This window comes from Triturus cristatus, chromosome 6 (genome assembly GCF_964204655.1).
Source record: "Triturus cristatus chromosome 6, aTriCri1.1, whole genome shotgun sequence".
Lineage (NCBI taxonomy): Eukaryota > Metazoa > Chordata > Amphibia > Caudata > Salamandridae > Triturus > Triturus cristatus.
The window spans coordinates 603,625,399-603,642,494 of NC_140589.1; the positions used below are offsets into that span (position 1 = coordinate 603,625,399).

The 17,096-nt window shown below is 43.5% G+C and overlaps 1 protein-coding gene across 1 annotated transcript in view; it reads left to right on the forward strand.

Moving 5' to 3' along the window:
• Positions 1–262: 262 nt before the first annotated feature.
• NT5E (5'-nucleotidase ecto) overlaps positions 263–17,096 on the forward strand; it is a 559,853-nt gene continuing 543,019 nt past the window's right edge. The window contains exon 1 of the mRNA XM_085611043.1: positions 263–742. Coding sequence (XP_085467169.1) covers positions 419–742 — 324 coding nt within the window. The 5' untranslated portion in view covers positions 263–418. The remainder of the gene's footprint in view (positions 743–17,096) is intronic.

Genomic DNA, 17,096 nt, shown 5'->3' on the forward strand with positions numbered 1-17,096 from the left:
ATTTTGCGTGCATCTGCATTGCAAATAGAAACCGTCTGGAGAGCATTCCTGAACGTGAGCAAGATTTTCAGGACCAGATAAAAGCAACCCTGAAGGAAATTGTAAACACCGAGACAGAGTGAGCACGCAGCGGATTTCTCCCTGTGAAGGGGCAGCGCTGCCATAGAGGGATACAATAAACCTTCGCATCCAGTGAGTCAGATTTGGAAATGGCGGGGAGGGGCTGCTGGCACTGGGGGATTCCTGGCACGGGATGACAGCCACAGGGCACGTTAGAGTTTACTCAGCAGCAGGATACCCGAGAAGGTGGAGGCAGCAGGAGACTAGCTAAGCTTCCAGCCCCACCCCTTCGCGCAGTGGTTTCCAGTATTAGAAGGCGCTCACTCAACCGCTGCCTGTCTGCACCTCTGCCACTGCCATGTCTCTGCGGCTCCTCCTGTCGGCCTGCCTGTGCCTCCTGCACTGCTGCGACGGTACTTTCCGCCTCACTCTGCTGCACACCAACGACGTCCACGCTCGGGTGGAGCAGACCAGCCGCGACTCCGGAAAGTGCACCAAGCCACAGCAGGGCTGCTACGGCGGGGTGTCCCGCAGGCTGACCAAGGTGCGGGAGCTGCGCGCCAGCGAGCAGCATGTGCTGCTTCTGGACGCCGGAGACCAGTACCAGGGCACCGTCTGGTTCAACTATTACAAGGGTGCGGAGGCCGCGCACTTCATGAAGCGCCTGGAGTACGATGCCATGGTGAGCGGCGCACAGCGCCTTCAGTGTATTAAGCGCATCACCTGCGGTCAATTGGCAATTACATTTTGAATTAGCTGTGCACCACAAAAACCTTACAATCATTCCGAGATGGAAGTGTTGCGTTGCTTAAATTAATTTAGTCGGACTTTAGTAACTTTTGTTAACTGTGCTGTTAAAAATCTAGGGGAATAAAAGAAGTACATTTTCTGCTACTCTCAATAGTCTGATAATGTATTCTCTTCTACTCAGGAGTTAATTTCGCGATGTCTTCACCCCCATTTCACTGTGTCAACGGTGGTACATATATAATGTCCCCAACAAAGCCGTTCGTGTTCTCCACACAACCCACGAATAACTGTCCAGAGTGTTTTTTCCGTTGATTACCGTTAAAATTCGTGTAGCGTATCTCAAGTTTACCAGGCAGGACATTTCAGACATACACGAATGTCTCGGAAGTAACATCCTTTGCTAAAATGATGCGTTTGTTTCCTTGTTCATGAAATCTACATTTTTACAGTTTGGCTACTTAAATATGAGTTATCCATCATAGTTAAAGTTAACAAGCGACTATTTGCCATAAGCGTTTAGCTCTTAAGTTCTGGGCTTTTAATGTGAATAAATCTACTCAATAAGCCATACGTGGTCATTGCAGGAATTGAATGCCATGTGAGTTTGTCAGCACCCAGAAACATACGTTTATGGGGATATATATATATGTTCCAAAAGCTCCGATTACAGGGGTGAAACGAGCCCACCAGCCGGTTAAGTAGCACATTTTCTTTATTGATAGAAAGTTCTTACAAGCATAACGCGTTACAACTCTGACTGAGCCTTAATCATATGCGACACCTGATGTGAGCAGTTGCTTGCTTTTAAAGTTTTAAAGTCCTTAGACATAGATGATGGACTACGGACGTTTTCGCAGTGTTTCAAGGTGATATTTACACTATAAGTAGCAGTGGCGTAACGGTAATTGAGGGGGCCCCCCTGCAAGGTACATGGAGGGGCCCCCTCCGGACTTTTTCAGGAGCTCCTTGGCCGAAGTGCAGTGCTGTGGGGGCCCCCTGAAGCTTGGGGGCCACCGCACTGCGGGGGGCCTGTGTTACGCCCATGATAAATAGTGATTTGCTCGAATATCATGGGCATTAGTCGATTATATTAATGCCAAATGTCCTTCAATACTCGCCATTACTTGGCATCTAAAAAGTTATTATTCCTTTTTCTGCATCTTTTTGTACTGGACCACAATAACAACAATGCATTGCCATTATCTTTTCGCATCCGTATAATGTCCGTTCTGCTAATATTTCAATATTCATTTCAAATTGTTGCTCTTTCTGTCATTTCCACACATTCTCCCACTTGATTAGCCTCCAAGACATTAATTTCATTTCAGACCAGAATAGTAGTTAAATCCATAAGAAAACAGAAGGAGCTGCTTCGGTCACTACAACTGTCAATGTTCGAAACTTTCTTCCATATTTCAAACAATTTCTGCCAATTTAATCTGTGTCTTAAAGCTCCCGGCATGTGCAGAGGTCCTTTCCCCCGCAGATCCTGACTGACATCAATAGTTTCCAGTGCAATGTACCTTGAGCAGGCCTCCCGTCTGGCTGTGTGTGTGTGTGTGTATATATATATATATATATATCCCCAAGAAAAACAAAGGTTAAAGTAATGTTATAGTTAGGTGTGATGCTAGGATCTGTTCTGTTTTTTAAACCTTAGAAATTCACTGAAAAAAGCAAAGGTTAGGTGAGTATGTTAATGATAATATAAACGTTTTGAACAAAAAAAAACATAGAAATTCACCAATTCTAGTTAGCAGTGCTAACTATATCTTGCATCACAGCCATGCACTGCTTATGACTTCACATATGACATCACTCGTTACATGTTCTATGACATCATTTGTGGTATCAATGATAACATCTCAAATAACATCATTGATGACATCACTGCTTCGTTTTCCCTCATATTGTTCCATAAATTACTATGACATTAGTTAGCCTGACAGTAAGTACAAAATAGCTCTGGAGAATGTCCGCCATCATTACTGTCGTCACAGGCACAACTTCCTTAGGTGTAGAAGGCATGCATTTTCTGTAACATTAACCCTATCCCATATATATTACAACTAGCATAGTTCACATTAGCAATCAACCACAGATATATAGGAAACCCTCATTGAGTACTGTGTTCAATCTGTACACAACTGTTCAGAGAAAGCCAAGTTCCTAGAAATAGTGATTGTCAGTTCTAAAGCAAATTACCTACTACAGACAGCTTTTATCTGTATCAAACACCCGAAACTCACTGAACCTACCTTGAGAAGTGAAGTTGACCTCAGTAGAGAACTGATTACTGTAAACAGTACTTACTCTATGGAGAAAGTTTACTTTATACCACACTGTTTGCAAACAGTGAAAGTTTCATAAGAAACACACCACAGAGTTTTTAAACATATCTACTAAGAACAGTGTAAACTCTATGCAACAGCAATTAAAATACACTATTTGTAAAAAATAACCAAGATCAGAAGATGCTAAACCTCCTACTGCTTAAACTTTTTATACTGTCAGGAAAACTTTACTGATAGCCCATCTTCTCAAGCAAGGCAAGAATATATATATATATATATATATTCACTGAAAAAACCATAGGTTTCACACATGTTATAGTTAGCGGAAATTTTACTGATAAAAAACCAATGAAATTCCCCCGTAATAGTTAGTGCAGGCAACTATAACTCACGCGACCGCAATCCTCTGCTGATGCTAATACTGTATTTAGACACTTATTTACCCATGTCTTCTTCCATACATTTTTAGCTATACATATATTACAAATATTTTTTTTTCATAAAGACACATATGTCATCAGCAGAAGATTGCGGTCGCATGAGTTATAGTTGCCTGCACTAACTATAACGGGGGAATTTCATTGGTTTTTTATCAGTAAAATTTCCGCTAACTATAACATGTGTGAAACCTATGGTTTTTTCAGTGAATTTGCAAGGTTTTTTAAATGCTAATTCCTAACTATAACGTGTGTGAAACCTATGGTTTTTTCAGTGAATTTGTACGTTTTTTTAAATGCTAAGTTACTTTACGCCATTCGTGGCGTGCGCGCCCACTTAACGCAGTTCGTTCCGTGCGCGCACGGTGCGCTTCGCGCACCGTGCGCGCACAGTGAGCACGCGGTGCGCTTCGCGCACCGCGCGCCCACTTTACGCAGTTAGTGCCGTGCACGCACGGTGGGCACGCGGTGCGCTACGCGCACCACGTGCCCACGTTACGCTAGATGGGCCATGTACGCACGATGCGCTTCGCGCACCGTGCGCACATGGAGGACATATGATGCACTTCGTTTTTAAAGGTAATATTTTAATTTTTCGCATATAGTTATAAGCCATGCACAAATGGTGCCCTTCGGGCACCATTTGCACACGGGGTGGAGAGAGCGTGGATAATTTTTTTTAAAAATATTTTATTTTTTAATATTTTCGTTTTTTACTTATGTGATAAGCCATGCACAATTGGTGAACTTCGGTCATCAATTGCACACGGGGTGGGGTTAGTGTGGATAATTTTTTTTTTTATATATATTTTTACCGTACGCGTACGGTAAGCGTAATCGGCGAAATTAGCGAAAAAATAAAAATTCCGTTTTTGGCCTTGGGGGGTCTTTGGGGACTCCCTCTACATGGCTATGTGTGTGGGAGCTGTCAAAACAGCCCCTTTAAATGTTTTTGTGCTTTGTTTGTTAATCATCTCTCTCAGTGCGAGAGAGAAAATGGCGGCCGCCGCTTCCTGGTTTCGGCCGATTCGAATGTTTACTAAGATCTAAGAGCCAATCATAATCGCGCACGCCACCGTACGCGTACGGTAAGCGTACCGTAAGCGCACCGTAAGCTGGCTCAGATATATATATTGATTTAAAGGCTATTTTCTCAGAATCTACTGAACAGATTTACACCAAACCTACAAAAGGCACTTCCTTGACCTGAGGACTACCTCTCTGCCAAATTTCTAGTAATTCTGTTCAGCCGTTCGGGCTGTAGCCCTGTCTAAAGGTCCTATGGAAAAATGCATGGGAAAAACGCGTTTTGGGACCCCCCTTTTATCTCAGCCCCCGCTTGACGAATCCCCCCGAGACTTTCAGGGTAGGAGCGGAGCGTAGCGCCCCACCTATTTTGAAAAATTCGCGAGGATTCGTCGACCGGCGCCAAAGTTATTCAAAATAGAATGTTGCGGATTTCCTATGGAAACGTGGTCCTAACTATAACTACCTACTGGCGACCGCCAGTAGGTAATATATATATATATATATTAGTAGCTTGTGCACACTAAGTTATGTAGAAATGGTCATGCTGACAACATTCTGTATAATTACGCAAGACTGCTTACAAAAGTTAGTATCTACTATGTAGAATCTTACTCCTGTTAAGAACCTTTCTGCAGTACCAAAAAACTTGTGTGGAACATAATGAACACAAGTTGTCAACTGTCACCTGCACATAGAGTTACTCTTGGATAGAACGATTTATAACATATGCAGTACCTCTACACACCTATGGTTCATTAGGAGCAGATGTGTGCTGTAAACACTTATTTACACCCATTAGCTGGACTCATGCTGTACATAATTCAGTAGACAAGTAGTATGGTACTTACCCGCCACTATGTAAACTACAAAATAAACAAGCACACTCATTGGATGCTGTCACCAGTGATGTTGTCAGTAATGTCATTAATTATATCATTTGAGATGTCATCAGTGTTGTCATAAATGATGGCATAGAACATATCATGAGTGAGGTCATAAGCCGTGCATGGCGGGGGCGCAAATGATAGTTAGCGTTGCTAACTATAACTGATGTATTTCTGTGTTTTTTTTTATGCCAAAACATTAATGTTACCACTGACTGATATTCACCTAACTATATTGTTACTTCAACCTTTTTGTTTTTTCAGTGAATTTCTAAGGTTTTTTGTTTTAAAAAAAACAGATCCTTTTATCACACCTAACTAGAATGTTACTTAAACCTTTGTTTTTTTCCAGTGAATATCTAGTGTTCTTTTTAACAGAAAGGAATGCTTCATTATCATACGTAAATGTAACTCCCTGCTGGGCACAGCCTCCAGCCCACACCCCCATCCATCCAACCTCAGACTGTGCACGCCCTTTGGCTGTGTGCATTAGTGTCTTGGCCATAGGGTCTGGCCCTGTGGACCCCATCCCTCAGTGTTTTTTTTTTTTAACTAAAGGGAAGGGGGGGCACACAGCCCCTCTCCCCAAGCTCTTATCAGCCACATGGCCCCCATCACCCGAGTCAATTATTTAAATTACAGGGAGAGGGTCCATGTGGTCCCCATCGTCAAACCCTGTTATGCCCTGGGGACCCCATCCCCAGGGTCACTCTTTTAAATAAAGGGGAGGGGGAATGCATGGACCTCCTCCCTGAGACAGTTTTGGCACTAGGGACCCCATTCCCTAGGGTTCGGTTTAATTTTTATGGGGAGGGCTAAATGTGTCCCCTTTCACTGGGCTGATTTCGGCCCCAGAGACCCCAGCCCCCCAGGACCCAGTGCACTTTTCAGATGGATGGGGGCACGCAGTTCCCCTCCTGGGCTGGTTTCAGCTCTTGGGAACCCAACTCCCAGGGCCTGACTTTATCATCAGAGGGAGGGGGGCATGCAGCCCCCCCTCCACAGGCTGATTACAACCCCAGGGACCCCATCCCCAGGGGTCTAGTGTGCTTGTTTGGGGAAGGGGCAGGCAGTGCCCCCTCCCTTGGCCGATCTCAGGCCCTGAAACCCAAACCCCAGTACCCGGTGTAATTTCTATGGGAGGGGGCACATGCCACCCCTCCTTAAGCCAACTCCGTCCCTGGGGTCCTATTCCACAGGGGCACATTGTATTAAAAGGTGGGTGCCCTGGTGTCCACCCAGAGCATCCACCATAGTGCAGTTGGGGGCTGCGGAGGGAGCCCCAAAGCCCCTACGGCCCCAATCGGCTCTCGGTGGGTCATTTGAGATGTCATCAGTGATGTCGCTGACCATGTCATGAGTGATGCAATATATGAGGGCATAAGCAGTATATTGGGGGGGGACATACGTTATAGTTGGCTCAGGTAACTAGAACTGCTGAACTTATATGGTTTTGTGCATGTACAATCTGAGCCTAACTATAATGTCCCTGCAACCTTTGTTTTTTTCAGTGAATTTCTATGGTTTTTTAATTTTCTTTCCCAACTATAACATCTCTGTACCTTTTGGTTTTTTAGTGGATTTCTAAGGTTTTCAAAAATATATATTTTTGTAGCTGAAACTTGTAACCTGGAGGATGGGTCTGTGAGTGGCTGTATGTGTCGTAGAGTGAGTGTGAATGGCTATATGAGTGTTTGAGAGGGTATGTGAGTGGGTGTGAGAGTGTCTGAGTTGGTCTGTCTGTGGGTGTGGGTGTGTCTCAGTGGGTCTGTGAGTTGGTTTGAGAGCTTGTTAGTGGGTCTGTGAGTGGGTGTGTCAGTATCTTGATGGCTCTGTGAGAGGGGTTGAGTGTCTCAATGCATCTGTGAGTGGGTATGAGTATCTAAGTGCCTGAGTGGATGTGTAAGTATTTCTGTGAGTGGGTGTCTGTGTCGGAATGGGTCTGTCAGTGGATGTGTGAGTGTTTCAAAGGGTGTGTGAGTGAGTGTTTAACTGGTTTTATGACTGGGTATATCGGTGTCTGAATGAGTCTGTGAATGGGTGTGTGAGTGGGTGTGAGATTATCTGAGTGCATCTGTGAGTGGGTGTGAGAGTCTCTGAGTGTGTCTGTGAGTGGGTGTGTGTGTCTGAGTGGATCTAGCTGTGGGTGTAGGAGTGTCTGAGTGGGTCTGTGAGTGCTAATATATTTTCTTTAATTTAACAGCTGAATTCACGGATATGCCTCAGCTTTACATTGGGGGGTCGCACTGAGCCTCATGGTGGATCCTTGCACATGCAAAATATTGTTTTGGGGCATTTTGTTGCCCATCAGGGGTCCTTCGCAGACCCCTATATAACACCATGGTGTCAGAGTACTTATAATGTTTAAAAGTGCGCGCAGAGCTATACGTTTCTGATGGTCAATCTTGGTTCTACGTGCTCCTGGGTATCACTCTCTGAACCAGAGTGTAGGTTTAATGAACAAGAATAGCATCCCCAAAACCGTGGGGTATGTCCCCCGGGCACAGTTTCTAATTCCTTCAAAAAGGATTAAAAGTTCAATAAAGTTGTTGTCTCTGTGTTTTGATTGTCAGAAAATTCACATTTATTTCTTCATTTCTTCATTTTTTCATTAGGAGGAAATTGTACTTCATTTCCCACAATGCATCAGTTATGCTCCATCACATTAATGACATTCAAATATCCCAATGCATTTCGGCCTATGGGCCTTCATCTGGGGAGTATCTACAATGGATAAAATAATGTTGCCGTTATACAGAGGTCACGGTTTTCAGTACCGAGTAAGTGCACGGTGTATGACAATTGCGAGTGACAGGTGTGAGAACATGGTGTCGATTTTATGGGTACCGTGGTTTTAGGCTGTTACCAAGTGCCTCAGGTCTTAAATGAAACGTATTAACAAACCTAGTGATGTTTATTAGTCAAAAGATAGCGTGACGGTTATAAGTTGCCTTGTAACGGTGCTAATTCGGAGTACTTGCGCGGTTATCAGGTGGTGTTATTGTCGTAGAAGCGATTGAGTCGGCGTTTCTTTCGTGATGTTAAAATGTTAGACCAATCGTTCGTGCTCTGTTGTAAAAGGAGCGCATAAAGTGCTGTGATAATTGCGCACAGCGTTTGAACTTACTGTTGTCTAAGGGAGCGTGGTGATTCCAGTGTGCTTCGCTTCAGGCTTACGAAAAGCGGAAGTCGTTGTTGGTGTTTAAATGGACGTTCGGTGTAATGTGGTCATAGAAATGAGACTAGAGCGTGAGTGGGTGTGCAAGTATTTCTGTGAGTCTGTGAGTGGGTGTCTCAGTGTCTGCATGGGTCTGTCAGTGGGTGTGTGAGTGTTTCAAAGGGTGTGTGAGTGGGTGTTTAACTGGATTTATGACTGGGTCTGAATGAGTCTGTCTGTGAATGGGTGTGTGATTGGGTGTGTGAGTGGGTGTGTGGGTGTTTAACTGGATTTATGACTGGGTATATCGGTGTCTGAATGAGTCTGTGAATGGGTGTGTGAGTGGGTGTGAGAGTCTCTGAGTGGGTCTGTGACTGGGTGTGAGAGTCTCTGAGTGGGTCTGTGAGTGGGTGTGTGTGTCTGAGTGGATCTAGCTGTGGGTGTATGAGTGTCTGAGTGGGTTTGTGAGTGCATATATATTTTCTTTAATTTAACAGCTGCATTCACGGATATGCTTCAGATTTGCATGGGGGGGGTCGCACTGAGCATCATGGTGGATCCTTGCACATGCAAAATATTGTTTTGGGGCATTTTCTTGCCCATCGGGTGTCCTTCGCAGACCCCTATATAACACCATGATGTCAGAGTACTTCTATCATGAACCCTTCTATTCCATTTGAACTAAATATTCTCAGCCCGGGAATGTTCCCTAATATCTAAAATGGCAGCCACAACTTTCTATTCAAATAAAGGCCAGCATTGCTGTTGGTGCCAGATTAGCAGAGTTCCGTGAAGGATCAGCGATGGCTCCGTGTCCCTAGATATACAAATTTGTTTATCTTTTAAGATATATATATATATATATATCGGTCATCGCCATGCCGTTTTTGCTGCTGGAGGCTTGAAATATTGACCAGCGTGAATATCTCGGAACACATGTTAATGTTGTAATCTCAATTTGTTACGTATGCTTATTTCCGGTGGACTAATTTCTTTGAAATGTGAAGTGGTGACATTTTTTCTCATTGCAGCAACACATGAGCCTTTAGCAGCACGATTTTATTAATTGTTATTATATTTTATTATATGTATTTTTTTTATACATACTAAACATGCAGGTGATACGATGTGAGAGATTGGCGCCGTTTTGTAATTGCCTGACACGTTACTATCATGGCAGGTGACGTTGAGTTCATGATTAAGTGCCTATTAATTATAAAAAGGCGCATATAGAAGCTGGTTTAGCATTGGGCTGTGAAATGTATATTTATCTGCTTACGCATTTGTACATTCGTTTACCAGTGATTATATCTGTGTCCATAGGCATTTAAAATACTGCATTCATGCTGATATTAGTGCAAGATCTCAACATAATAGTACTCTTTCCATGTTTATGCCTGCATTTGCTGGGAAGGGCTTTAAATACCTACACACTTTTGGCGCCAATTATATTGAAAAAGCCTTCTGCGAAGGCGAAACGCATCTCTCTGAGCTATGCAAATAAATGAGCCATATCCTGACAGCTTCGTGTGCGTGCCTTCTTCTTTGGGAGCAGGATTGGAGATATATATATATATCAAGAGGGGTCCCTCAATGAGGATATCTCTACCAGAAGGGGTTACAGCAAACCATTGTCGGTAGCATCACTGGCAGCATTCATTCAAGCATCCATAGCCATACGCGTTTTAAGCATTGTGCGCTCTTCGTCAGTGGCTGAAGAAAGGACATGCAACTGCAGCATTTGGAATCCTGGATATTTATTTAAGAAAGTCCCGCCCCATTGGGCGCTAAGCATCCAGGTCAAAGTAGTCCAGTTAAATCGCGGCACCGCTGTGGACAGAAGGCGGCCTCGTTGCCGGCATGGAATAGGCATCACAGCAGCTTCTTTTTCACGTACTCTTACCTACTTGGAGCATATTTTTGTATTTTTTCCACATGGTTTAACTGCTTGGCTGCACTCGGCACCCACTGGGGTACATGATGAATCCAGAGTCCTTGTGATCATTTAACTGGCCTACTTGGACCAGAATGCTTAGTGCCCAATGGTGAGCTGTAACCCCTTCTGGTAGAGATATCCTCATTGAGGGAGGGACCCCTCTTGTTTTTTATTTATATATATATATATATATATATATATATATACAACATATTACCTACTGGCGGTCGCCAGTAGGTAGTTATAGGTAGGACCTATTATCCATAGGAGAAATCCACAAAATTCTATTTGGAATAACTTTGGCGCTGGTTGACGAATCTTCGGAAAATTTTCAAAACTCGTGGCCCGCTCCAGTCCGCTCCTATCCTGAAAGTCTCAGGGTGATTCGTCAAGTGGGGGCCGAGAAAAAAGGAGGTCCCAAAACGTGTTTTCCCCATGCAATTTTCCATAGGAACCTTTAGTCGCAGCTACAGCCCGAACTGCTGAAAGGAATTGCACCACATTTGGCAAAAAGGTAGCCCTTGGTTCAGAGTCGTGCCTTTTGGTTAAATGGTGTAAATCCGTTCAGTAGTTCCTGAGAAAATCAAAAGTAAAAGCACATGTATATCTGGGCGGAGCCTAACCACACATCTCATCGTAAGATCTGATTGGCTGTCAGCACTTCATCCAAGAAGTGTTGGCAGCCATCTTGGGACCAATATACATGATAGCACCTCATTAAACACCATTGCAGTTAATAGGTTTGAAGACTTTAGTTACATTATGAATCATTTGTTGATGGTACCATACTCCTTTTAAGAATTTTGGTGTGTTCATGGTGATTTTACTATATGAAAAAGCCTTCTGCTGGGATATCATGAATCATGTTTGAGAGAACTATTTTCTCATGTTTTTCCCATAGAGGTTTGGAAGGTAATCTATAAGCTAAACTGAGAGCATATTTTCTGTAAATTCACATTATCTTTCTCAGTCATGTGAGAATGAAGTCTGACATTCTCAGTAAAACATGTACATCCAACAAGGGCAGAAACTGTCAGTTGATTCCTTTGTGTTCTACTGCAGCTTCCCAGAGTGTTCTAAAGAACAACTAGAGCGCTAACAGTCTTACTTATGACAAAAGTATGGCACACCTGAAGCCACCTTGATTGGAATAAAGTGGTAACACTTAAAACATTTAATTTGCAAAGGAACAAAATGAGGGGGTTCATTTTGCCATAGAAATTATGATTAGTGCTGCAGAAAGAAAAATTAGGGCACATTTTGACTTCTCAAATCCTCTTCTATTTCGTGAAAAAATTCTGACATGCAGACTGAAACATGCACTTTGAATACCAGCAGCCTGGTGAGCAGTAGCTTTACTACAGTGATCTAACGAGCAAATAGAGTGCTACCATTCAGAATTTATGGCAAATGTGTGACACATCTGAGTGCCTTCTTCATGGAACCAAAGTAAACAAACATTGAAAATGCAATAGGTCTCGCCCTCGTTTAAGTTAAAGCAATTCTGTTTATAATTAGGTGGCTTTTTAGCTTTGCTTGTATTAGTGTTTTTCAAACTTTCATGTACATAACATGCATATGTATGCGTATATGTATGCATGCATTTATATTTGTATTTATATAGATATGCAGAATATATATATATATATATATATGTGTGTGTGTATATATATATATATATATATTCACAGAAAAAACCATAGGTTTCAGGCATGTTATAGTTAGGAATTAGCATTTAAAAAACCTCAGAAATTCACTGAAAAAACCATAGGTTTCAGGGGTGTTATAGTTAGCTGGACTTTTCACTTGTACAAAACCATTGAAATTCCCCCGTTATAGTTAGTTCAGCTAACTATAACTCGCGCGCCCGCAATGCACTGCTGATGACGTCACATATTACATCACTCATGACATGGTCAGTGACATCACTCATGACATCACTGATGACATCTCAAATGACATCACTGATGACATCATCCAGTGAATGTGTGTTTTTCTGAAAATTAAATATGTTTTATATATGTATATCTCAAGGTCGATGGAAGAATAAATGGGTATATAAGTGTCTAAATGGATGATTTGTTTTTGAAAAATTGATTGTGTAACTGACTGATTAAGTGTATCATAGTGAATACATGGCTTAGTGAGTAATGTTTAAATATGTAAATATCTGTATCAGTCTCTCACTTTGTGTATAAGTGGCTGCATGGGTTGGTGAGTAGCTACATGGGTGTCTATATAGGTTATTAGTTGGTTTTTTGAGTATCAGTATGAGTGTCTGCATGGTTCGGTGGGGGGTATTACGTAGTGCATAGGTGCATGAATGAGTGACTCACTCTTTGTATGTGTTGAAGACAGCATGTGTGCAGGACTGTATGGGTGGATGAGTGTGTGTATGGGTGTGTTAGTGAGTGAATGACTGTCTCAATGGTGTCTTTGAGTAACTACATATGTTTTAAACTAGTATATGTGACTATTGGTGTATATAAGTGAGTATATGTGAGAGTGAGAGATTGAAAGAGTTCCTGTATGAATAAGTATGTGTTTCTATAAGTGATTGTTTAAAAGACTAAGTATGTGTAAGTTTCCGTAGAAGTAAGTGTGGTGGTGTGTGTATAACTGTATATGCAAATAAATGCCTGTTTGATTCTTTATTAGCATGAGTGACTATGTGTGTGAGTAGCTCTATGGATGAGTGGCATTGTGTAACAGGATGTATAGGTGTAGGAGTACATATGATGAGTGAATACATGTATGAGTGACTGTATAGGACTGTTGGTGAATGAGTGGATGTGTATGTGGATCTTAGAATTACTGAAGAGGTTGTTGTAACTGGTATTGGTATGTCCATTGTTTTGAAAACTTTAGTCTCTATTTTTGAATGTGTGTATGAAAGGTTATATTAGGGTGAGAGGAGGTCCGCCACTCTATCACAAGGATGATGTCATCAGTGATGTCATTAGTGATGTCATTTGAGATGTCATCAGTGATGTCATGAGTGATGTCACTGACCATGTCATGAGTGATGTAATATGTGACGTCATCAGCAGTGCATTGCGGGCGCGCGAGTTATAGTTAGCTGAACTAACTATAACGGGGGAATTTCAATGGTTTTGTACAAGTGAAAAGTCCAGCTAACTATAACACCCCTGAAACCTATGGTTTTTTCAGTGAATTTCTGAGGTTTTTTAAATGCTAATTCCTAACTATAACGTGCCTGAAACCTATGGTTTTTTCTGTGAATTTCAAAGGTTTTTTAAATGCTAATTTCTAACTATGCCTACAGAGATAAGACATGTGAAGAAAGAAGAAAAAATGCACAGAAAGAAAAAAAAGAAGTGCAGAAAGAAGCAACAGAAGTCCTCAAAGACGAAGAAAAGTGCAGGAAGAAGGATAACGTGCAGAAAGAACAAAAAGAAGAGCAGAAAGAAGCCTTGTTGCAAAATCATCCTGTACCCTCAACTTTTTCAGACGGATACTGGTGGTAACTGAGTCTGACTAACCAGTCCTAGAGCCACTGCTATGTTAAAAGACACTTAGAATACAGTGAAAACCCCTACATACACTAGGGAACATTATGCGTTGGGGTCCCCCTGTGATTAGCATGACCTCCTCTGTAAGCCCCTAGTATATAATAGGGCAGGGGGATAAAAACTACCTCTTAAAACAGGCCACAGGGCGTTTTTGCACACGTTAACTCAGGCCCCGTCCCCACCCTTCACCACTGTGTAAACACGCCCTGTGTCCGTTTTTAGTTGGGAGATTAAGTTCATTTGAATCCTGAGGGTCCCTAGGGTCCAACTAACCCACTAGGTACCTCCAGTAAGTGCCACAGAGCTGCGTTGCAGAGAGGTGTAAAAAGTGGCACGGCCTGGACCACCTCTCTGCAATGCAGCTCAGTGGCGCTTACTGAAAGCACTTGGTGGGCTAGTTAGCCCCCAGGGGCCCTCAGTATTGAAGGAAAATTATATCCCCAATTTAAAATGTGCCATAGTGCGTGTTTGCACACGTCACCTCAGGCCCCGTCCCCTCCCTTCACCACTGTGTAAACGCGCCCTGTGGCTGTTCTAAGTTGAGAGATTAAGTCCGCTTGAATCCTAAGGGTCCCTAGGGTCAAACTTGACCACTAGGTACCTCCAGTAAGCGCCACAGAGCTGCGTTGCAGAGAGGTGTAAAAAGGGGCTTGGCCTCAGAACACCTGTCTGCAGCGCAGCTCCCTGGTGCATACTGGAGATGCCTGTTGGGCTAGTTGGCCCTCAGGGACCCTCAGTATTGAAGAGGAATTAATTCCCCAACTTACAACTCGCCAGGGGGCGCGTTTGCAGAGTGCTGCAACGAGGGGGCGTGGCCTCCGGCACGATGCCAGTCTTTTATTTATTTTAATTTTTTAAGAAGGGGGGCTGTGTGGTTCCCCTTCTTATTCTAATGTATTGGCCCTGATGACCCAATCCCCCAGGGCCTGTCTCCTAATTATATTTTTTTGACCGCAATCCCCAGGGCCAGCCACTGTTTTTTATTATTTTTAAAACATATATATTTATAGACACACCTAGGACATGCTGGACAAACCGTACGTACCTATCACCATGACGATTTGTGTGATATTCATTAAAAGGCGACTATGCATACAATGAATACACGTGGAATGTATTTACACCACTAGTGAAGCTCTGATATGTCTGATGCCCTACCGTGCCTAATCCCGGTAGACACCCTCGTCGTTTATTTATACAAACATGGGTAGCTATTGACGGGCACATTTAATTCACATGCACACCAAGCCATTCAAAGGGATTCGACAAAAATTCAACCAAAACTATGCAAGAAACCCCCCTCACGGTTAATAAAACACACATCCACTGCCGGATGTGTAATACTTTTTATTTTACTCTCTGGAAAGGGGACGAACATCACTTGAGAGTCACAGCGCGCTCCTGGCGGAGCCCAATGCTGTGTTACACCCACCATTGCCTGCTGAGTGCCACACACATCTGTGTTGTATTCCACTAGCTAGTGCATATGCTATGACACTCTCTAGCCCATGTGCACTGTAACACCACCCCGTGAATATGTCATGCCACACTTGTCTTATATTGCCCCATCTAACGTGCCTTCCTCGATGCCTATGTTATAACGCACAGTGCTATGCCATACATATTACAATCTGGGATCCATATCTTTGTCACGGTGCTTATGCAACGTTACACTCCCCAGCACATATTTTATATTACAACTTTAGAGACTAGTTAGGTTACACAACACTGCCCTGTGCATATTACACTCCAAGGCGCATATCGCATAGCACGCGCTAGTGCCTGTTCTATCTAACGCTCTCCAATGAATCTGTCATTGCGCACAATGTATTGCATATTATATTTCACGCCTGGTTCATTTTATATCACACTTTTTGGTGCATAGTTTATACCATACACTATATCTAGTTTTCATTTTCAATCGTGCTCTCAGGACTATGTTCTATAAAACACTGTGTTCACCTACCCTTTTCACAGGCATTACATTTTGCGATAGGGGGTGGAGGGTCAGGGGGTGTCTCTGCCAAGTGAGCCCGGAGTCACAGTCACAAACGTCCTCTTCTTCCTGAATAAAAGTGAGATTATGCTGCATACTTGTTCATATTTTAAGTAGTTCACACAGACACACATTTTAAAAACAATAAAGTTCCTAATACCCACCTTCTCTGAACAGTTAGCTTGCTGCCCCATCCCCCTCCTCCCTATCCTCTGTTGTGTGAATCCATGGACTAGCCTCCTCCCTCCTGCCATGCATGGTCTGATGTGCTGCCACTGCCCTCAATTTAGTATGATGTACCAGTCCACTCCTCCTGCCCTCCATTGCCCAATTCTATGCCCCATCATTGACCTCCTGCTTAGCCTCTGTGCTTAGCTTGCTGCCCCTATTCTCCTTCCCCCTGCCCTCCGATGTCTTTGTGTATGCCCCTGCTCCATCCTTTTTGCCCACCATGTTCCATGGACCTGCCACTCCTATCTACTCTGAGTGTTCTGTTGAGCTGCCACTCCCCTCCCACCTGCCTAGCATTGTCAGATGACTGTAACCTGTCCCTGCCACCTCCACCCTGCCTGTCCACATGCCATGCCCCTATCCTCTTCCTCCTGTCCTACATGGTCCATTGTACTGCCACACCCTTCTGCCCTCCCTGGTCTGTTGTGCTGCAACTGCTCCTCCTGGCTGCCCCGTGCGGTCTGTTGTGAGGCCCCTTCCCCTGAACTTTCTTGTCTGTGCACAGGTTCTGACCCTCCCTTCTATCCTCCATCGTCCTTTGTGCATGCCCCTGCACCCTCCTTCTTGCCCATCATAGCCATTGTGCTACCACTAACCCTCCCACTTGCCATGCATGGTCTTCTGTGCTGCCATGGCCCCTCCCACCTTCCCTGTGTGGTCAGTTAGCTGCCCCTGAACCTCTCCCACCTTCCCTCCATGGTCTGTGTGTATGCCATCACAGTCTCACTGTTGCTCTTCATGGTGTGTCTTGCTTCTAGTGCCCATCCTGCCTGACCTCCATGGCTATCT